Source organism: Esox lucius, chromosome 19 (genome assembly GCF_011004845.1).
Source record: "Esox lucius isolate fEsoLuc1 chromosome 19, fEsoLuc1.pri, whole genome shotgun sequence".
In the NCBI taxonomy this organism is placed as follows: Eukaryota; Metazoa; Chordata; class Actinopteri; order Esociformes; family Esocidae; genus Esox; species Esox lucius.
The window spans coordinates 21,091,428-21,115,014 of NC_047587.1; the positions used below are offsets into that span (position 1 = coordinate 21,091,428).

General features: G+C 40.4%; 1 protein-coding gene across 10 annotated transcripts in view; it reads right to left on the reverse strand.

Moving 5' to 3' along the window:
* Nucleotides 1-9,773: 9,773 nt before the first annotated feature.
* The window catches only part of LOC105018430 (voltage-dependent calcium channel subunit alpha-2/delta-1), a 92,961-nt gene continuing 79,147 nt past the window's right edge, over nucleotides 9,774-23,587 (reverse strand). For 7 of the 10 annotated variants that reach the window (XM_034288376.1, XM_034288373.1, XM_034288374.1 and 4 more), the window contains 8 exons: nucleotides 21,797-21,949; nucleotides 21,605-21,657; nucleotides 21,435-21,490; nucleotides 21,092-21,218; nucleotides 16,135-16,247; nucleotides 15,219-15,301; nucleotides 14,727-14,815; nucleotides 9,774-11,627 (listed from right to left, as the gene is read on the reverse strand). In XM_034288376.1, the coding sequence (XP_034144267.1) occupies nucleotides 11,591-11,627; nucleotides 14,727-14,815; nucleotides 15,219-15,301; nucleotides 16,135-16,247; nucleotides 21,092-21,218; nucleotides 21,435-21,490; nucleotides 21,605-21,657; nucleotides 21,797-21,949 (711 nt within the window). In that variant the 3' untranslated portion in view covers nucleotides 9,774-11,590. The remainder of the gene's footprint in view (nucleotides 11,628-14,726; nucleotides 14,816-15,218; nucleotides 15,302-16,134; nucleotides 16,248-21,091; nucleotides 21,219-21,434; nucleotides 21,491-21,604; nucleotides 21,658-21,796; nucleotides 21,950-23,587) is intronic. The other 3 variants (XM_034288377.1, XM_034288375.1, XM_034288370.1) reach the window with 1 other exon arrangement.

The following is a 23,587-nucleotide window of genomic DNA, read 5'->3' on the forward strand; positions in this document are numbered from 1 at the left end:
AAAGGTTCAGTGACCTAGGAGAGTGATGAAGACATTGCTTGGAGTGCCGTCTTTCGGCTGGGACGTTAAACAGATGTCGTGATTCTCTGTGGTTACTAAAGATCCCGGGGTACTGATCATACACTGAACACACAGACTGCGGAAATGATTGCTTTATGGCCTTTCACACAAAGAACGTACTCCAGCATCGTATCATTTTAAACACTTTGCCTTGTCAGCTTGATGCGAAGGGATCTAATTTAAAGAATTAAATAAACTGCATGACATTGGTCAAACATTATCTGGGATGCTTGCGCCCTTTGCCCAGATGAACTTGTCAAACTACCTCGAATCAAGAGCAACATAATGGCAAAAATCCTCTCCAAATGTATGGTAGCATGGAACTCGCCACAAATTCATTAAATTCTGGATCAGATTGATCAAATCGTGATAATATGACATATTTCCTATGCTTGTGATTGGGATGTATAAAAAATTATTGAAAGTAAGGAGGTATTCTGTATTGTTATATCCTATCATCATCACCTATCGCTGAATTTTTAAAAAAGATCTTACTCTGTGGTATGACAATTTCTTGTACTGTAGATTGTCACAGATGTTTCTACAAAATCTAGAGCTGTCACGCCTTGGCCAGACCAAATCCGTTATGCGTAACAATGGAAGTTCAGTCATTTCCAATGAACATGTGCTTAATGATGCAAAGATATGCAGCGATATGCGTACCCTTTGCGGATGCATCGTTTCGGGGTGTTGCATGCGTTGGACTTTTCCTGCTCGTGCGCCAAAACGTGTGCGTTATTCAAACCGGAAACTGTCAATTTATAAATAAGTTTATAAATAATCTCCTCTGAAAAGCATTGTCAGAACGGAATTAAGTGTATATATTTGTATATATGTATTAAATATTATTTCTAAAAAGCATGGCCTACATAATTATAGAACGAACAAAAAGCTGCCAAATACACTGCTATACAAACACTAGTATACAGTTTTATAGCTAGAACAGAGTTTGTGTGTAGCTAGCAAGTTCCTCAAGTGGCAGGCATACGAGCTGACAAACGTGCAGTTGCTTACATAAAACGTTCAGAACTTTTGTATAGCCAACAAGTTATTTACTGAGCTGGTAGCCGATTATCGGATGTAATCTTCCTCCATGCATTATTTGTAGCATTAATGTCTCTATAAATATTGTGATTTGCTGTATCTGCTTGTGTTGCCATTTTCTTCCAGCAGAGATGCTATTGAACCCCTTTTATTCTTGTACTGATTATTTGTATTAACTTTATTTTAATATTGTTAAACTTAGTGTACAGAATTTTGGTCAACATTGGTAGTTTATAAATAAAATACTTTTGAACTATTGCTTGTGTAAAGGACCTTTGTCTAGATATGTACAGTAAACACATAGAAACAGCCTTCTCTCGCCATTGCTTACCACAATATTTTCCCAAACTAATGGCCATTTTCCACTGCATGGTACCGGCTCAACTACTCGCCTATAGCCTTGACAGTTCTTTACAGTGTTTACACTGCCGTGTCCGTAGATGGTGCTATAGCAAATGTGAATTGCACGTAATGCAAGACAATCGCCATTTTGAAAGCTAGGAATCCCGTGCTGTAGTACCGTGAAAACTAGTAGGATCATTTTAGTGACTTGGTTCTTTCATTCAGGAACAACTCTTGTTCAAAGTGTGTAAGGTCTAAGCTATATGCTCTGAATTGGACAATACAACATGTGGATTTGACATTGTTTTACTACAATTTGATGAACTCCCGAAACAAATGAAGATCAAGATTTCTTTGGACATCGGAATTAAAATTATTGAAGGCCGAGTCACCTACATAGCTATGGTGAGTTCTGTTCTGCGCTATTATAAATAACTAGCGTTAAGTGTTGTTAGGTTACTGAGTAAGAATGTAATGACTTTTGTATTAAACAATGACTGTTTGCAATATTATATTAACATTCAAATTATTTAGTCAGTCACTGGTAGCTGAACGCAAGTTCTAAACCATTGGCTGGAAAACAAGTTATAGAAACTGAGCTTGAAAAAAAACAGCGTTGGCCTGAGATGAAATACCTAGAGTAACCCTCGTTTCTTTGCGTGTCCGCATTGTTTTGTGCTTTATCCTCAAGTTTGGATGTTTTGTGCTTCTTCGCATATCAAAAGTTGAACAGGTATGGTAACATCGTTAGCTAACTTGTCTAAATCGTGTCTCTTAGTGTATCAAACAAGTTAGAATGTTATAATATGTGCTTTTATCAACTGATATGTAACTTTAGCTAACTGCAGTAAATTTTGCTAGACTAGTTAAACCTGCACTTGTTACAATTCCATTACTGAGGTGTCTTTGTGTATCCACATTAGCTAGACTGTGTGTGTCTTATGCTGCCGTTTTTTTAAACCTCTTTTCTAAACATTGCTTTCAGGTGATGACGTTTTCTGTAGTTTTGTTCCCGGAGGAGGATAACTGTGTCACGTAGTTCCACGCCTGTGGCTCAAAGGGGGACTTTGCTACTGGCCACCACACAGCATCACCAGCAGGAAGTCCTTCAGCCACGACAAGTTTGCCAGAACTTGTTCACCACCTGAAGACACCTGGGAGGCTGTCCCTAATAATCTCATCAAGCATGCAGGGGAATTTGAAAACGTAATAATTAGAAACTTGGTATGAAAATATGTTTTGCAGGGTAAATGCTTATAAAACCTTAACTTTTCCTAGACACGTGAGAGACTGGACATGTGTATCGCCAGAGGAGCGAAAATTGTTCCAGCGTGGGCCCCTACCACCACAAGGATGCACATCTACACCACCACACCGGTGCTGGGCATAGCCGAATAATAAGAAACTGGCAGTTTTGTCAAACGTTATATTATATACAATATCAAACTATTCAAGCTAAATGTGATAATCTGCTAAACATTTTTTTTTTCAAGTGGCTACAGTAGGCTACCTAACCAACTCAAAAACGAATTAAGTAGAAAGCTGAATGTTGATGTTACCTAGCATTCTATCAACTACTGTACAATGCGAACCATTCTGCTCTAACTTAGCTGAATCACCAGCACCTGTTTTCCACAATTATAGCAGGCTCTCTCATTCAACTGCACAGATATAACTAGTAGCAATCCTGCTCCAGGCAGCATTTTTTGAGTTGATTGTGGAAATAGGCCCTATGCACTTTGGTCGTATAGAGCAAATTCTCTAGAGACTGCAAAAATAATCTCCCTGCTTCCATCCGTATACTTAACGAAAGCACATGTGTGTAAAGTACGAAAAAATACGTACAGGACATCCGAAAAAATAACGTACTATAAATGTTGACGTACGTGGTACAACGGCGTAAATTTTTTGTTGTTGCCGTTATCGCATTCTTAATTTTTTTGCCTCTGCGCCATCCAGCTTGACTTTGGCGGGAGCTGACAGGATCGCGCTACTATCACGCATTAATTGTTTAAATTTATTGGCGGTTGACTTGACCTGAGCTCTTCACAGGCCTCTTTCAATACACTGTATCATTGGAGAGTGCGCATTCATGTCGTGAATCGTGTTTACTCTGCGCTAGTTTAACAACCTAAAAACGAGTAGGATGCACATCCGTTTATGCTACGGATGTGAGGAAATGGGATTCTCTCTTGCGCCACGCACCCCAGACTCACTACAAAAACCCATCAAATAGGAATGCTAACCATGGCTCCCCTAGCTCTGTAGCATGAATCTACCTGCTAACACTTGCTTGTTGCATGGTAAGTTATCATTATTATAATTATCTGTAAATCTAAGCATTCATGTTTCCACCAAAGCATATTCTCATGGTGAAATTAGCAAACAACCGTGCTCTGCATGAATTACTCTGCATGAGGACAATACCTTGACTAGTTTAGGTGTGATTCAATGGGTTAAATGCCAGCACACCATGTAGCTGTCCTGATACAGGGGGGCTGATGTGTTTTGTACAGTAGCCTAACATAGTAGATATTGTCAAGAACACAATATGAGATGGCAACATTCTATTTACATAGAATGTAAATATACACATTTAGATGCAGCCAGTTATTGTGGTAAGAAATGGACTGACATTGTATGTATATCAAACTAAATTAAGGGCATTGACAACTTGCATTTCTTTAATTCCAAGTCAAGCACTGTCCATAGTTTGCAATAAAACAATGTCTTTACCATAATCCACTGCTTTTAAAACAGAAAAGTGTGTATTAAGGGCAAACTTTAAACACAATCTAAAATTGTGATTCATCGTGATTAACTACAGAACATTATGCGATTAATCGCGGTTAATACATTTTAATTGTTTGACAGCACTAATAAAATCTCTAAGCATGTGGAAACCAAAAGCAACACAATGCCCTCATTTGAAATGAATTTGTTTTTTTATGCAGTCAGTTCACAGATGTGAAAGTAGGGGTGTTATGGTGTCATAACTACATTTTCAATTTGGCTCCTATACCAAAATGGCTACCTAATCATCCCCAGATTTCAATTGGCTTACTCACCTGTTCTCCTCCCCCAGTAACTGTTCTCCAGGTTGTTGCTGTAAATTAGTGTTCTCAGTAAATGCACCTGGTAAAATAACAATAAAACAAATAAATGAAATACATTTTCTACAAACTCCTTGAACTTTTGAAAGTTGTTTTGACCGTGCCTCCGTGTTTTATGCATTCACATAAGGATTTTGTTTCTACTCTCTACACTGTTTCCAACATAAAATGATATAATGTAAACGCTGAACTACAGAAATTACAGTGGGGAGAACAAGTATTTGATATACTGCTGATTTTGCAGGTTTTCCTACTTACAAAGCATGTAGAAGTCTGTAATCATAGGTACACTTCAACTGAGAGAGACGGAATCTGAAACAAAAATCCAGAAAATCACATTGTATGATTTTTTTAATAATTAATTTGTATTTTATTGCATGACATAAGTTTTTGATCACCTACCAACCAGTAAGAATTCCGGCTCTCACAGACCTGTTCATTCTTCTTTAAGAAGCCCTCCTGTTCTCCACTCATTACCTGTATTAACTGCACCTGTTTGAACTTGTTACCTGTATAAAAGACACCTGTCCACACACTCAATCAAACAGACTCCAACCTCTCCACAATGGCTAAGACCAGAGAGCTGTGTAAGGACATAAGGGATAAAATTGTAGACCTGCACATGGCTGGGATGGGCTACAGGACAACAGGCAAGCACACCGTCAGTCTGGGGCTCCATGCAAGATCTCGCCTTGTGGGGCATCAATGATCATGAGGAAGGTGAGGGATCAGCCCAGAACTAGACGGCAGGACCTGGTCAATGACCTGAAGGGAGCTGGGACCACAGTCTCAAAGTAAATCATTAGTAACACACTACACCATCATGGATTAAAATCCTGCAGCGCACGCAAGGCCCCCCTGCTCAAGCCAGCGCATGTCCAGGCCCATCTGAAGTTTGCCAATGACCATCTGAATGATCCAGAGGAGGAATGGGAGAAGGGCATTTGGTCGGATGAGACAAATATAGAGCTTTTTGGTCTCAACTCCACTCGCCGTGTTTGGAGGAAGAAGAACGATGGGTACAACCCCAAGAACACCATCCCAACCGTGAAGCATGTAGGTGGAAACATCATTCTTTGGGGATGCTTTTCTGCAAAGGGGACAGGACGACTCCACCGTATTGAGGGGAGGATGGATGGGGCCATGTATCTTGAGATCTTGGCCAACAACCTCCTTCCCTCAGTAAGAGCATTGAAGATGGGTCATGGCTGGGTCTTCCAGCATGTCTAAAATCAAATAGACTCTGGATTTAGCCCAGAGAAATGTATTTATTATTCCAATTGGACTCTTAATATCTCACCGGCACAGCCAGAAGAGGACTGGTCACCCCTCTGAGCCTGGGTCCTCTCTAGGTTTCTTCCTAAAATTTGACCTTAGGGAGTTTTTCCTAGCCACTGAAATTCAACACTACTGTTGTTTGCTCCTTGGGGTTTAAGGCCGGGTGTCTCTGTAAAGCACTTTGTGACAACTGCTGTTGTAAAAAGGGCTTTATAAATACATTTGATTGATTGATTGATTGACAACGACCCGAAACACACAGCCAAGGCAACTAAGGAGTGGCCCCGTAAGAAGCATCTCAAGGTCCTGGAGTGGCCTTGCCAGTCTCCAGACCTGAACCCAATAGAAAATCTTTGGAGGGAGCTGAAAGTCTGTATTGCCCAGCGACAGCCCTGAAGCCTGAAGGATCTGGAGAAGGTCTGTATGGAGGAGTGGGCCAAAATCCCTGCTGCAGTGTGTGCAAACCTGGTCAAGAACTACAGGAAACGTATGATCTGTGTAATTGCAAACAAAGGTTTATGTATCAAATATTAAGTTCTGCTTTTCTGATGTATCAAATACTTATGTCATGCAATAAAATGCTAATTAATTACTTAAAAATCATTCAATCAGATTTTTGTTTTAGATTCCGTCACTCACAGACTTCTACATGCTTTGTAAGTAGGAAAACCTGCAAAATCGGCAGTGTATCAGCAGTTTCCTGACATTGCTTTGAACACAGGAAAGATTTTCTTGAAATATGACCCGCTGTAAAATCTGTTGAGTATGAATTATTATTAACATTACATATTAAACGTTTCCTTACAGGGGATCCCTGAACACAAAGCAGTCCCTCTGGCATAGCTGAAAGTTCCATGTGTCATCCTACTCTACTGTGGAATGAACAGCAACACCAAATACCATAACAATACTGCACTTTTATTCTGAATATATCATATTTGCACAAGAGTCAACACCATGTTATAAACATTATTTCTCCTTTTTCTCTTTTTTTTATACAGTAAATATCATTATTGTACAAATGTATACAAAATTGTCAGGCTAGTCAAGTTACACAAAAGAGTGAGTCATGTATTAAAGCACACTCGGAGGTGCCCGAGGGGCATGCCTCTACCAGGGCTACACATGCTCCTGGTGTAACAAACGTCAACACGTCACTCCCATAAACAGGCATAATCCTGAACGCTCCACCGGTTTGGTCACTATGGCCATGGTGGAAAGGACAGCACTGGCGACCATTAAAATGACTCGCAACAAATGAGTTAAAATCAGCTGATGTGCCTCCGATTGGGGGCAGGGCTGCAGTGCTGCTTTTTCGACACGTGTAACTGACTGTGAACTGAAAATGAACTTTGTGAGTAAGGGGTTGAATTGTGTCTGTGGCTCACATCTGTGGTAACGATGACTGTCCTATCCATCATGGCCAAACAGTGACTCATACATAGTCCGAGAAGAGTCCAACATCGAATAGAATAATTCTGTCACATTGCAGCGTTTGGATACTGAGTATCTCGTTCACAGCACTTAGAGAGAAACACAATGAAGAGACAAGCAGAAGAAGAAAGAAACAGTCTTTAGATATGCTGATATCATTGTCCAGTTGACTTCTCACCAGGCTTGAAACAACTATAACTACTGAAGCTTTTTGGAAAACCTTTGTGTCTTTTTCATTTTCCTAAAATCCTGAGTCCTGCAAGCCAAAGGAAACTAACTTCAGGGTTATATTGTTTTATAGAGGTGGGTTCCAGCCAGGCTGCAAGTGTCAAACTGAAACAGCCAAGCTAGGTATATACCGGCTAGCTACCAAAAATAAAAACGTATCTGAGTTCTCCTGCTGTACAACTACTAATAGCATACTTTTCTACTGCACTGAACGGAGTGCAACTTGGACATCGGTACATCATTCCAATGACTTTCCATCAAAAAATTACTCGGAACAAATGAATAGGATGTTGGAGCTACATAGGCACTGGGAATATGATGCATCAAATGAAGCTTTACTGCATCCGTATCTATACAGACCTGGGTCATATGCATACTGTGTTCTCAAACATGAGGTGCACTAGATTTAGCTTGCCCAGTGCAATGGAACTAATAGTATAATACCAAATGTTCAAACCCTTCCCTCCCTGTACTTGAAGTTAAATGAAGAACACCAAATGTCATCAAAAGTATTTGGACCAGATAACTTACTGATCAGTATTCCAGAATTGTAAGGTGACCATAATGATAGTTAGGGGAGAGTAGGGAAAGTTGAGCCACGCTTTGTTAAATTTTTTTTTAATCGTTTATACAGCTCTGCCCTACCAAGGAAAAAGGCAGTAACTTCTCACATAGTGGAACTGAGAAAAATGGCTTCAAAGTTTTGTTTCTTGTCCAGACAAATAAGTTATAGGTTGATTAGTGGAGATGTGTTTGTATTATTTCCTTTCATGAAGTTATATGTGGTTCATATTTACCCTGACCTCTGAGATTACTTTTGACCCTTGAAGGCAGTTGCTGCCTTCTTTCTTGGTACACCACTGGAATGTATTTTTTTAACACAAAGTTGTGTTTCAAATAGATAATTTTGTTTAGATTTAATTTTCACGTACTGTATGTGGATCACTGTATCAGCAAATTACAATAATATCAAGCTAAACCTTGTGAGCTGCAGCCCTCAGATGAGATAAATATATACTGCATTTCCCTTCTTTTCATTGTAACATTTAACATTTACTGCCAACATAACCCTCCATTTTTTCCCCCCACAACACAGTGGAGACAGGTTATTTGTCCATATGATATGTATGTATGAAAAATGTCAGTAACGATACAGTATACATTTTGACCAATTGTGAGGTTACATTTATTTTGCTTAGTTTGGCAGAGTTGAGGTCTCTATATAGGTTGCAATATGAGGTCTTTAACCGAGCATGAAAGTGCATTGTTGTTGCTGTGTTGGCTGATATACACTAGTACCACCGGTGGCCTTGGGGTGAGAGTCAATGGCCTCCGTATCCCATAAAAATTATGAATACATTTTGTCAGTTTTATGCATAAAATGCATTGTCATTTTTTGCAATCTGTCTCTCAATTGAGCTCAAAATAGTGCCTTTTGTTGTTCCAGAATATGTTCTTGTGCCTTGTATACAGAAACATGAAATAAAAATAGGTCCAGCCCCCCTTGAGGTTCTTAAGAAGCAGCCAAGTACATGAGAAAAGGAAAGAAGTCCCCTGAAGCTGCAGCAAGGGAGGACTGAATGACACTGAGGAGGTACATAGACAAAAATAAAACGTACATATACCTGTTCCAGAGAGAGGCAGAATAGCAGAGGAACACAAGGTTTAGTCTGGGAACACGGGGCCTCATTCACCAACCATTCTTAAGAAGAAATTCCTTCTTAATACCCACTTGCCCAGTTTCCACAAAGATTCTGTCATTCACCAATGTTTTCTTACTTGGCATTTGTTCTTAGGTAAGAACAGAATCTACACACACTCAAGAGCACACCTGCACACATTTGAGTGCTGACATGATTGTGACAAATAATTAGTTATTGCGTTTTCTTCAATTCTGCAGTTTTATACTGCTTTGTTATAAAATTGCTTCTCAACGTTAGATACTTTTATTTGCGCATTAACATCACGCCAACGTTTGAATATTTAGCTAGACACCATTAAACTAACGATTCTTATGAAGTTTACTTCCACCACAAATAGCATCTACTGTATGAACTGTATGGCTTTTGCCACTGGTCATTTTAATAGCTTACAAGCCAGTAATACTAGTATCTTACTACTTTGTAATAGTCATAACAATTTAGCCCATGTTAGGGAAACTGAAGATGAACTTTACACTGCATAAGATATTTAATTTAATGGCACAACAACGTTTGGGTTTCTTTCATATGTGAATGACATTGATGCAATAACTATCAATATAGGTGACGATAACTGACTTTTTCATCAAGTGGAAATACGAGAGAATCGTGGACACCACCCCCTCTTTTACTGCGCAAAGGCTTGTGGTCTATATTACCCCAGAAAACATGCACAAAAGCATACTTTGTAAATTCACCAGAAATAGTACACCATCCAGGAACATTTGGCATACTATTTTCAGCATAATATAATTTGGGGCATACTAATCTGGCATACTGTATAATATGCAAGTATGCAATTTGAGACTCAACTGTATGTGTGCACACAGCTCTGCAGAATCATACACTTTCATGGGGATTGGTGGGCCTAATTAGGAACAACTGGCACATGCATTCAATTCATGAGAACAATGGGATTCATCATTACAAGAACATAGGTGTGAACAATTCTACAGGTTAAGAACACATCATGCATCTGATGAAGACTTTTCTTAGGACCTTAAGTTAAGAAAATTGGTGAATGAGGCCCATGGAGTTTGTCCTGGACAAACATCAAGAATCGTGCAGACAAGTAATATGACCTTAGTAGTTGACCAAATGTAGCTAACCTGCCAAAGAATAGGCACATGGTCGAATAGACAATATCAACCGGTCTGCTTAATGAATTAAATGTAAATTACCAGTCAAGAAATGGGAGGAAACAGTATGTGAATTTGAACGGAGTAAGACTGCTGATTTGAATGTACGCATACATGTAAGCTATACAGTTGACCACACCCTTATTCTCTGAATTCAACTTTGACACAGAAGCTACATCAACCATGGTCAGAGGTCAACAGCACAAGCATGCTGGGTGGCTCAGCTTCCCCATGCTTTGGTCCACACCCGGGGCACGCTGAGCCAAGGGAGCACCTTTTTTGTACAATGATTCTTTTCAACTGTTACATTAACATTAATTCTGATTATTTCCAGGGATGTATGTAGATATACTATATTTTGTGCAGAGACGCGGTGTAGTTGTAACACTACCCGGCATAAGTTACATATACAGCTCCCCACCAGGGAACAGAGATCAACCCAAGTGCTCTTTCTACTGTTCTCCCGCCTGACTCCTCCCCCTCTGTTTCCCTAAGTCAAAAAAAAAAAAAAATCTATTTTCAAAAGAACAATGTATTTCTCTTGAGTAGTGATGCTGAATGTAAAACATTGGTCAACTTAACCCACCCTTTCCGCTGGTTTAATCCTGCGTGTTATCAGAGAAAGAACAATCATGGGTCAAATATCCCCATTCCTCTAAGGAGCTTTGGTGTCATAGTGTTCTTTAGTTCTCTTCTGGTTGACCTGGACAATTTAAAACATCTGAAATATAGATAACTTTGCATTCCATATAGGTTACATGTTTGGCTGTCTTATAAATATCTTTTTATTTTATATAATACATATTATAAGCAACAAAAACTAGGCCTACACAAATCATTTGCTGTCAGTGAAACAAGTTATGTTGGCATGAAAGGACAGCCACTCAACCTCCCTCACACTCAAACCAAAACATACAAATAAATACATGATACGAATTAAAGGGTTTGGTTAGTGCTTACCGTAGCGCTAGACAAAAGAAAATGTCTCAGTCAATTAAAACATGGTAGAGAAAAGAGGGATGAGAGATCACCCTTTTGGCATTGGAGAATAACTGGAGAACAGGTGAGTGACTTCCATACTGGCAGTGAGTTAAAACATCTGTGATGACGTTCAGAGGATGGAGCATCAGAAAACAGTCCAATGTAAAATACTGTCTGGGTGATTGTGTGTGTAGGGGTCATGAGTGTCGGGGCCCAGTGAAGACCCACAGCAGCAGTAGTTGAAGCCCCAGCATGGGCCATAGGGAGGGGCTTAGAGATGTCCCGCCCCCACAGTCAGAATCATCCTCCTGTAGAACAAAAAAAACGTTAGTTAGCAGTGAATAAGACAAATCTAACTCAGACTATACTGGCATAAAACATGGTAACACATATGCATACAAGGCTGCATTCAGGAAGAAAATGTATGAACACTGCACCCAGTATGGTAAGTCCCTCTAAAGCATCTGCTAAATTACATTAATGCAAATGTAAAACGGTGACAGAACATTATAGAGCATGTGTGTGTGTGTGTGTGTGTGTGTGTGTGTTAACGTGGCATCCTGCTGTTTGATGGCAGTGTTCAGGATATCCGTGCGTGCCCTTGGCCTTGGTGTGTGTGTCCTACAACATTGCACACCGTCAAAGGCAGGAAACCCATCTGTACTTCCTGTATTTACTCCATAGGGAATATAGACTGCAGAGGAACTTCCACTGTTCAGTTAGGGGGAGAGGGCTTTGTTCTACTTTCACTGTCTATAGAGTGCCTACATCCGCTGTACAATACCTGTACCTTCCATTCCCAGACCACTCTAAACATTGCTACCGGCCCAACTGTGTGACAGATTTGTAATGGGCAGTACAAAGACTGTTAAAACAGTGAGGCATGTTTAATATTTACATGAGTGATGTCAGTATTGTTCAGAGTTTGAAGTGATGTCATGTTCATAGCAACGGCCTTTTTACCGTCACATTCAAATTTCTCATAGTACACCAATGTACTATTCACCTTCTACACTAATGAGCCATAACATTATGACCACCTGCCTAATATGTTGTTGGTCCTCCACGTGCTGCCAAACCAGCGCTGACCCGTCGAAGCATGGACTCTATAAGACCCCTGAAGGTGTCCTGTGGTATCTGGCACCAAGACAATAGCAGCAGATCCTTCAAGTCCTTTAAGTTGTGAGGTTGAGCCGCCATGGATTGGACTTGTTGGTCCAACACATCCCACAGATGCTCAATTGGATTGCGGTCTGGGGAATATGGCCAGGGCAACACCTTGAACTCTTCATCATGATCCTCAAAACATCCCCGAACAACGTGTGCATCATCAGGGAATACCATTGCCATGAAGGAGTTTACCTGGACTGCAATGATGTTCAGGTGGTGGCATGTGTCAAATTGACATCCAGATGAATGCCTGGACCCAGGGACTCCCAGCAGAACATTGCCCAGAGCATCACACTCCCTCCACCGGCTTGTCATCTTCCCAGAGTTCACCCTGTTACTTTCCCAGATAAATGGTGCTCACTTACATGGCCGTCATGGGATGCAAAAGAAAACGGGACTCATCGTAAACATTTCCTGTGACTTGAGTATCGAGGTATTGGGTTGTATGTATAGTATCGAGGTATTGGGTAGTATGTTGAGTATCGAGGTAAATATGTTTTCAGTTCCAAGGAAAGCCATACATGCCCAAAACATAACACTTCCTCCAACATTTTTCACAGATGATGTGGTATGTCAGTTCCCTTTTTTCCTCCATACTTTCCTATTGCCATCACTCTGCTACATGATAATATATGTCCTTTTTTATATTTGTATTATGTGTCCACAATATCAGTGTTCCTGATCGGTTGGTCAGTTGTTGTGGCTTATTCTTCATTATGGTGAGCATTCTTTGGCCAACCGCTGTTGCTGAAATCCCAGTGCTTTTCCTCTTCTTAATGTACCAGACAGTTGATTACAGCACGCTTAAAGTTTTTTGCTATGTCTCTGATTGATTTGTTCTGATTGATCTGTCTCAAGCTTTATTTGCATTGATACGTCTTTGGTCATCATGATGTAGTCAGACACCATCAAGACTCCAAATTTAAATGCAAAAGCCTATGATTAATTCTATCCATTGATATGTCTAGACTTAACCTTTTAATTAAAGGATGCAAATAAACAACTGCCTAGTAAGAAACAGCTGCAAAGCCAATTGTCCAAATATTTTGGCACACCAATATGAGGGGACTAACGTGCAGTGATTTCCAAATGGTCAATCAAATACTGATGAAAATACCATTGATTTGAAGCTGACAGGCTGCACTTAAACCATGTGGTTATTGTGTAATTATATCTAAATACAGAGACAAATATCTAAACATATGTCACTATCCAAATACAACCACGTTTCCCAAAAAGTTGGGACGCTGTGTAAAATGCAGATAAAAACAGAATATGTATGTAAAATTATGTCATTTTCCCTACATTTGAAAATAGTACAAAGACAACATTATATGGTGAAACTGAGAAATGTTATTGTTTTTGGAAAAATTTGAATTTGATGCCAGCAACATGTTTTTCTTCTGTAAATGAGTACATAAGACCAACTGCAGTACTTTTGAAAGTGAAATGTATTCCCATGTTTGCTTGATATAGGATTGCAGCTGCTCAAGAGTTTGGGGTTTCCTTTGTCGTATGTTTTGTTTTATAATGCGCCAAAAGCTTTCAATGGGTGACAGGTCTGGACTGCAGGCAGGTCAGTTTAGTACCCAGAATCTTTTACTACAGAGCCATGCTGTTGTAATACGTGCAGAATGTGGTTCACCATTGTCATGCTGAAATAACCAAGAAAACACGTTGTCTGGACGGCAGGATATGTCGCTCTAAAACCTGTATATATTGTTCAGCATTAATTGTTCCTTCACAAGTCACCCATGCCATGTGCACAAATATACATACCTTCACAGATGCTTGCTTTTGAACTGTGCGCCACTAACAAGCTGGATGGTCCCTCCACAGACCTGTCCTCTCTGGACTGATCTTTGAATTTTTAGCATTACATAACTTTTCCAGTCTTTTGTTGCCTCTATCCCAACATTTTTGAAACATGTTCCTGGCATCAAATTCGAAGTGGGCATATATATTTCAAGAAATGTATTGTCTTTGTACTATTTTCTACTGAATATAGTGTTTAAAAGATTTGCATATTATTGCATTCTGCTTTTATAAAAAATGATGCACCTTCCCAACTTTTTTGGAAACAAGGTTATACATGTTGGTGTACATTTTAAATAGTGGGGCTGTGTCAGAGTCCTGATTATTAACAGGTTTTCGAGTTAGTAGTTAATGTGTGTAACCTAATTATCAGGAATGGTAAAGAACAGATCTTAGTTCTGTTTGTATGGATAGACACTGACCCTGGGCCCAGCATCAACACCTGCAGCAACAGAAGGGCGGAGGCTGGACTCAGACCAGAGACACCGCTGATTGGACACAGGGGCTCATCCTACCACCACAGACATGCACAGCAGCCAATGAAGACGCAAAATGAAGGATGCAAGGAAAAATAAGAAATGTGAAAAGAAAGATTAAAATGAGAATTTCATGCTCAAACAGGAAAATGAAAGTTATCGACTCTCAAATAAAGAAAGGGGTAAGCATGCAAAATAATACATAAAGAAAAGAGAAAAATCACAGAATGAATGTGAAGACCTGTCATGCAAGCAAATAGTTCATTTGTTCTCATTCAAAAATACCTATCTAGTAAGGTGTATCAAATATTTATCAGAGAATAATAATTAATATTCATATAAAAAAAAGATACAAACCAATCAGGCAACAAATAATATCCATACCAACAACTAGAATAGAACACAGATACACAGAAATACAGTGTCTGTAAAACTCACGTCTACGTTGTTGTCGAAACACAAGTCCGGTCCTTTCCTGTATCTTGGGTTCTGAGCAAGTTCACAGGGATCAGGACCGTGCGCTGTACACGCACACACACTAAGGAAATAGTAACACAAAAGCACACTGCAAAGCACAACTCCAAAATACATAAACCCATAACACACACATCCACACACACACACACAATGATCTTAAATACAAACACATATTGATCAAACCTAATGACTATGACCAAATATAACACAGTGATTGAAAGTTGTTCCAGATCAATGGTGTGCAATAGTGGAAGTGTGTATTGTATGTTTTATAGCCACTTGCTTTGTGTGTTAGTCCTCATTATCAGCACATTGAGTTTTAATAAATGACAGGCCTCTGATTTGACCCATCTCTGGCCTCTGATGATATTTTAACTGTTACACCAGTAGGAAGCTAATGGCCCAGACACATATCTCTTGTGGAAACAAACACACAGACACACACTTGGGATCTCAACGGGGCCTCCAGATGTTCCATTCAGCCAACAGCTCCATATGATTTAATACCACGGATACAACAGGACATCCCTGCGCCCATGGATGACAGTTATAAGACTGTAATCCTTATCTATTACATGGACTGGAGAACATGTCAATAAAGGTGACATTACAATGTATATCGATATAGCACTTCTGGAACAGAAGGAACAGAAGGGTTCAAATTAAGAGACCACTGCAAATTGAACGCTTCTGTTCCTCACTCAAAAATTTCCTTTTCAACTTTTTTGGGAAGGAAAGAAAAAGGTGCAGTGGTCTCTTAATTTTTTCCGGAGCTGTATTTTGGTAAACAGCCAAAATAAAAAAAACTTGTGTCAATGTCCAATTATTTCTGGACTTAAATGTAGGTGTTCGAATGTGTCTGTGTGCAGAAGGATACATGGTTGTTCAGCCTGTCGTAGTGGTCTGGGGTCGCAGGACAGACAGGTGGACTTGGCATCAGTGATCAGAAACACCAGATTAGTGTTGGCCAGCTTCTCAGCTCGATACATCCTGGAACACACCCACCCACACACACACACACACAAATACCCACACAGAAACACACAAGGTCTTGGTACATTAGTCAACACTATACATCCTTATACACCCCATTAATTCAGATGAGAGTAAAACATTAACACTGGTCATATACGCGCCCATGACATCACACACTGACTACCGGGGTGATATCAATGTAGCTCAGATGAACACACAACTAATGACAAAAGTTTACACGACCCATGTTGCTCTATTGGAAGAAAAACATCAGGTGCTTGGGGCTCATATACCCACAGCATTAAGCCATATCCAAATCCCATCCAGACCATAGGTGAGTTGCAGCACATAAAGTATAGTAAGACAATGAGAGTTCTCATAATAAAGATGAAAATCCTTCTTTGTCCAACTACTGACAGATCAAGGTAATGTGTGTGTGATTAGCCAAAAGCAGCTGTCTGGAAAGAGCTGGGAAAGAGGAGAGTAGGAAACTGACATCATTCCAGATCAACCCCAATGGAGGATGACATAATGGGATGAGCTACTGTGGAGAAAATAGACAGTAGAGGTCAGGTTTTACATCAGTTACACACAACAGCTGAATATTTTCCAGAGTAAGTAATGAATTGCAGGAAATATTACATTTTAAAATGGGAGTAATACATTTTAAATGTGACATACTGTAATTATAGCATACCGCTAGAAAGTCTTATGTGTAAAATTTGACTAAAGTATATTACAGCTGGAGAACTGCAGAAAAAATTGTAGAATTGCAGACCTTATTTGGGTCTTGGTGTCAGAAAGTTTCCAAAACTATGATCAAACACTACCTGCGTAAACAGAAAAGTTGTTTGGGAAGGTTGCCATTAAAAAGCCTTTGCTGTCATCAAACAGCAAACTCAAGACCATACAATTGGTCAAATGTAAATGAAACTTTCAATGGGATGGGTTCTATGGTCAGATAAGACCAAAATAGAGCTTTTTGGAAACAAACACTAGGAGTGGGTTTGACATTGACAGAAAGATAGACATGCAGAAAAGTACTTATAAAGTGCTTGGAATGTGGCCAGTGAAGAGTGCTAGTTAGCCAAATCCAGGACAACCTAAGAAAGACACTGCCATGCAACTGGGCTCATCATACACTATATGGCCAAATGTATGAGTACACCCCTACTAATTATTAAGTTTCAGCCACACCCATTGCTCACAGGTGCATAAAATCCTGCACATAATCTCCAAAGACAAACATTGGCAGTCTAATGGGTTGTACTGAAGACCTCTGTGACTTTAAACTTGGCACTGCCATAAGACACAACCTTTGCCACAAATCAGTCTGCCCTACTAGATCTGCCCTGGTCAACTGTATGTGCTATAATTGTGAACTGGTATTGTGAACCGGCCTCTAGTAGCAACAACTGCCCAGACATGGTGTTAGACCACGCAAACACACAGAGTGGGGCCATCGAGTGCTGAAGTACGTAACAATCACCTATCATCTGTTGCATCACTCACCACAGAGTTCCAAACTGCATCTGGAAGCAACATCAGCACAAGAACTGTGAGTCGGTAGCGTCACAAAATGGGTTTCCATGACCGAGCAGCTGTATGCAAGCCTCACATCAACATGTACAATGCCAAATGTCAGCTGCAGTGGTGTAAAGCCCCCACTGGACTCCGGACCAATGGAAATGTGTTCTCTGGAGTAATGAATCACGCATCACTATCTGGCAGTCTGGTGGACGATGCATAGTGCCTACTGTGTAGTTTAGCAGAGGAGGGATAATGGTCTGGGACTGTGTTTCAGGGTTTGGGCAAGGCCCCTTAGTTCCAGTGAAGGGTCATATTAATCCTACAGAATAAAAATCAATTTTAGACAATTGAATGCTTCCAGTATTGTGGCAATATTCTGGGGAAGGCCTGTTCCTGGACCAGCATGACTGTGCTCGGGTGTAGAAAAGGGGTCCATAAAAACTTGGTTCAACAAGGTTGGTGTGGAGGAACTTGAGTGGCCTGCACAGAGCCCTGACTTCAATTCCTTTGAACACCTTTAAGATTAATTGGAACGGTGATTGAGAGACAGGCTTTCTTGTCCAAGATCAGTGCCTGACCTCACAAATACTATTTTGGCTGAATGGACACAAATACCCATAGAGACACTCCAAAATATTGTGGAAAGATTTCCCAGAAAAGGGGCAGCTGTTAAAACTGCGAAGGGGGGGCCAACTCCATGGTTTTGGAATGGGATGTCCAACAAGCTCATACAGGTGTAGGGTTGGTTTCATACACTGACATTTACTTTTGGCCATATAGTGCATATGCATATGTAGATACGCATACAAAACAAGTACATTGTGATGAATAATGAACATAATGAATAAAGAAGACCATGAACATAATAATACAATATATTAATGAGGAGGTAAACTGCTCTACAGGCCTGTGATGGCCAAGGGAACTAAGGCAGAGTATAGGCTTATTTTTGTAGACTTATATTCCCCCTTGAGTCTGGAATGCCACCGATGTTCAACCTAATTTTGTCCTGCTAGAGTTGCCTCTTCACTGTTGATGTTAAGACTGGTGTTTTGAGGGTACACTTTAATGAAGCTGCCAGTTGAGGACCTAGGAGGTCTGTTTCCCAAACCGGACACTAATGTATTTGTCTTCTTGCTCAGTTGTGAACCGGGGCCTCATACTACTCTTTCTATTCTGGTTAGAGCTGGGTTTGCGCTGTTCTGTGCAGTGAGTAGTACACATTATTGCACAAGTTCTTCAATATCTTGGCAATTTCTCCCGTGGAATAGTCTTTATTCCACAAAACAAGAATAGACTGATGACTTTCAGAAGGAAATTCTATGTTTCTGGCCATTTGGAGCCTGTAATCGAACCCACAAGTGTTGATACTGAAGATATTGAAATAATCTAAAGAAGGTCAGTTTTATTGCTTCTATAATCAGCAGAACAGCTTTCAGTGGTGCTAACAAAATCAAAAAAAAGTTTTTCTAATGAAAACACACACCCACAACCACACACACCAGGATCACCAGGAAACTATTTCTGTTTCAAATATCACATTTATCAGACCACTGTATCCTACCTTATCTGTGAATCGTTTTGACATCCGCTGGGCAATCAGCCTGCCTCTAGTCCATTCTTCCTGTGCACTCAAGAATGTATGCATGGCCTGACATTGATATTATACTGAACTGAACAGTCTCCTGAGCTAGCTGACTAAGTTACATGACTAATGTTTTTTGCTATTTCTCATTAGTAATTTTAAACGGCCTGGGACATGACCCACCCTTTACAGACAGATGTATACTGGACTGGCACTTCTTGGTTTCATACTGTATTGCTCGCTGTGAGTTGAGGTGGATGGCTGGCTGTTCAGATGTAATATATGCTAGGTGAAGTGGACTATGCACTTACTCTAATATAGGCTCTAACATCTTTTATTTCATATATCTGCAAATGTTTGTGGACACATTGTGCTCAGTACCAGTATCAGTTGTAATTATTTTGCACCGTGTTGTTAGCATATTTGAAAAAGTAAAATGTTACTATTAAGTAGCTTTGTGCCATACGGTGTACATGGTAACCAGATGTAAAAACTGTCAGGCAAAATTAGAAGCAAATACATTATTCCTTAATACTTGCTGTGAAACTTTTAGGAACAGCTGTTAGATTGAACACTGTGCTCCACAAAACTTTCCCAAGGGGGCATACTGCCTGTCCAAATGATCCAAAAGTCTATGTTAAACATAATTTAATTTAATAAATCACATAAATAATTTAAAAAATCACTAAATAGATTTCAAAACAAAAAACTATTGTTTTCAAACTTTTATGATAACCCTTCCAGGAAACAAAGTTTCACAACGTCTCAGGATGACGTGTTTTAGTATTCCAGCAAAGTAATGGCTTTATCTCCTTCAGGTTGGTGGCAGCTCAGTTGCCACGAGTTTCAAAGCACTGCATTTTAGGTGTGTAGGGCAGATTCAGAACCATGGATAGCACCCAACGTTACGGTGAATCTACACCTCTCCATAAATCATGTACCATTCCAAAATAAAAGCAAAGAGTATTATTTATTGCATTAGTTATCTTTGTGATAAAAAAAGTATATTCATATGAACACATCAATGGTAATCTCATAAGTCATCTTTAAAACATTCCTTTTTGTAAGAGCATATAATAAGCGGAACATGATTCTTTGTCAGTGTATGGCCATCTATTTAAAGCTATCTTCATGCTATTTTTGGTTTGGAGACAAATCTGAAAGAATTTCCTCCAGAGCCTGTGTGGGTTTCAAAATAGTTCTAGGAGGTTTTGCTGCTGGAGCTCCTTCTGCACTGCCTTGTCATGTTAAGGTTGAAGACATACATGAGGGAATGGTCCACTTGTTGAATCTCCTGCACATCTTATTTTGAGCTTGTAGAGGTTTGTATTTGGCCTCTGTGAAAATCTTTGCCACACAGATGCCATTTTGGGAATGAATAGGTCTGCTGGTTGCTAAAACATTAAAGCCACTCTAGTTACCATAATGGCATTTCAATATCATGTATATGTTGAAAGTTACAACTTAAACTATATGTGCACTTTGTATTCACTGACATTTTGTGTAATTAAATGCACACACACTAAGAGCTGGTTATTTATCATGCAGATAAGAAAAGCAGGGAAAGACTTACAGAAACCAGATATAGATATAATTCAGAAGTCCTATTTCATGCTTTGCCATTAAATATAATGGACACATTGTATTTCAATGTATCCAGACTGGGTCTGAGGGGCAGGCCTGGAAAATCACAGGCAGCCCTGCTATGGCAATTCAACTCTATTACACACATGCACATACACACCTGGAGCAGTTTCCACAGTCCAGGACTCCTGAGTAGGACCTCTCTTCGTTTTCGAAGAAGTACTGGGTCTGCTCTGTGATACAGCTCTCCTTAAACATGTTAGCTGACATGTCATCATCGGAGTCCGCTAGAGAAAGAGACTCTTAGTTACTTTCGCCATACACAACCACAAACACCAATCAACAAAAAGCAAGCCAAACACATCATCCAAATAAATAGTCAAAAAACCAAACATTTTTCCACTATATCAACAAAGCCATTTATGGCCATGGCCAACATCTTGTAGACTTATGACAAAATCACTGTTTTAACTCCATCCAATATATTGTCCTCTACAACTTACCTGCCTCAAGGAAGCTGGGGAAGATGAGACTATAGAAGAGCTGATGTATTATTGACCTACAGAAACACAGAAGCATGATTCAACAGCAAAACCCTATCTTTACAATATACTTGGCACACGTTATGCAGAGACACATTTAGACAGCTCCAGTACTGAGTCCGTTAACTCACCAGGCAGCAGTGGAGGCCCACCAGCCTATGCTCAACATGTCTGCTATGGTAGGCTGGAGAGGGGAGAACAGCAACACAAACATTTCATAACATACGGGAAAAATATGGGAATATATGTGTGTAGCATAAGTGGTAATCAAAGCAAGAACGTACATTTGTGTGTGTGTGTGTGTGTGTGCGTGCGCGTCTCACCACGTAGACAGATGGTGGTCCTGCAGCAGCCTTGCTGTCTCTCTCAGGGTCACAGACTGACTGGTAGTCATAGGTCTTGTTGAAGGAGTACAGAGATGTGTTGACCAGACTGGTCATCAGTGGCGGATCCACCTCCCCAAAAAACTGACCTATCTGAATACATGGAACATAGAGATGCGTTCAAATATCACACCAACACACATATTCATTGAAAACGGATATATCTGACTAGATGGAACAGACAGCTGCATATAGATATATAACAAATATACACCGATCAGCCATAACATTATGACAGGTGAAGTGAATAATACTGATAATCTCGTTATCATGGTACCTGTCAGTGGGTGGGACATATTAGGCAGCAAGTGAACATTCTGTCCTCAAAGTTGATGTGTTAGAAGCAGGACAAATGAGCAAGTGTAAGGATCTGAGCGACTTTGACAAGGGCCAAATTGTGATGGCTAGATGACTGGGTCAGAGCATCTCCAAATCTGTAGCCCTTGTAGGGTGTTCCCGGTCTGCAGCGGTCAGTACCTATCAAAAGTGGTCCAAGGAAGGAAAATTGGTGAACCAGCGATAGGGTCATGGGCGACCAAGGCTCATTGATGCACGTGGGGAACAAAGGCTGGCCAGTGTGGTCCTATCCAACAGACAAGCTACTGTAGCTCAAAGTGCTGAACAAGTTAATGCTGGTACTGATAGGTGTCAGAACACACAGTGCATCGCAGTTTGTTGCGTATGGGGCTGCATAGCCGCAGACCAGTCAGGGTGGCCATGCTGACCCCCGTCCACTGCCGAAAGCACCTACAATGGGCACGTGAGCGTCAGAACTGGACCACGGAGCAATGATCTGATGAATCACGTTTCCTTTTACATCACGTGGATGGCAGGGTGCGTGTGCATTGCTGACCTGGAGAACACATGGCATCAGGATGCACTATGTGAAGAAGGCAAGCCGGTGGAGGCAGTGTGATGCTTTGGGAAATGTTCGGCTGGGAAACCTTGGGTCCTGCCATTCATGTGGATGTTACTTTGACACGTACCACCTACTTAAGCATTGTTGCAGACCATGTGCACACTTTCATGGCAACAGGATAATGCACCCTGCCACAAAGCAAAAGTTGTTCAGGAATGGTTTGAGGAACACAACAACGAGTTCAAGGTGTTGACTTTGCCTCCAAATTCCCCAGATCTCAATCCAATTGAGCATCTGTGGGATGTGCTGGACAACATGTCTGGTCAATGGAGGCCCCACCTCGCAACTTACAGGACTAAAAGGATCTGCTGCTGATGTCTTGGTACCAGATACCACAGCACACCTTCAGAGGTCTAGTGGAGTCCATGCCTCGACAGGTCAGGGCAGTTTTGGCGGCATAAGGGGGACCTACACAATATTAGGCAGGTGGTCATACTGTTATGGCTGATCGGTGTATGTAACTATAGTGCCATGTCTACACACCAGGGTTATTATTGTCCTCAACAAACTCACAGTTAAAAACCAAGAACACAACATGAAAACCTGCTCTATGCATTCAAAGACCTTAATTCAAAATGAATGGAAAGAACTGGTACTATTCCCAAACCAACACTTTACAATGCCTTAGAAGCAGTGTTTTGTACTACAAAAGCTGTCAAGCACACTCTTTACAGGACATCAGACAATCATATCCATGCCATAACAATGTCATAAGGCCTATATATGACAAAGGGCAGATGATGCATGGATGGAGATCTATTGGCCAGACAAACCAATGGAGTCCTTTGTGTTTTTATTCCAAATGGTGGATT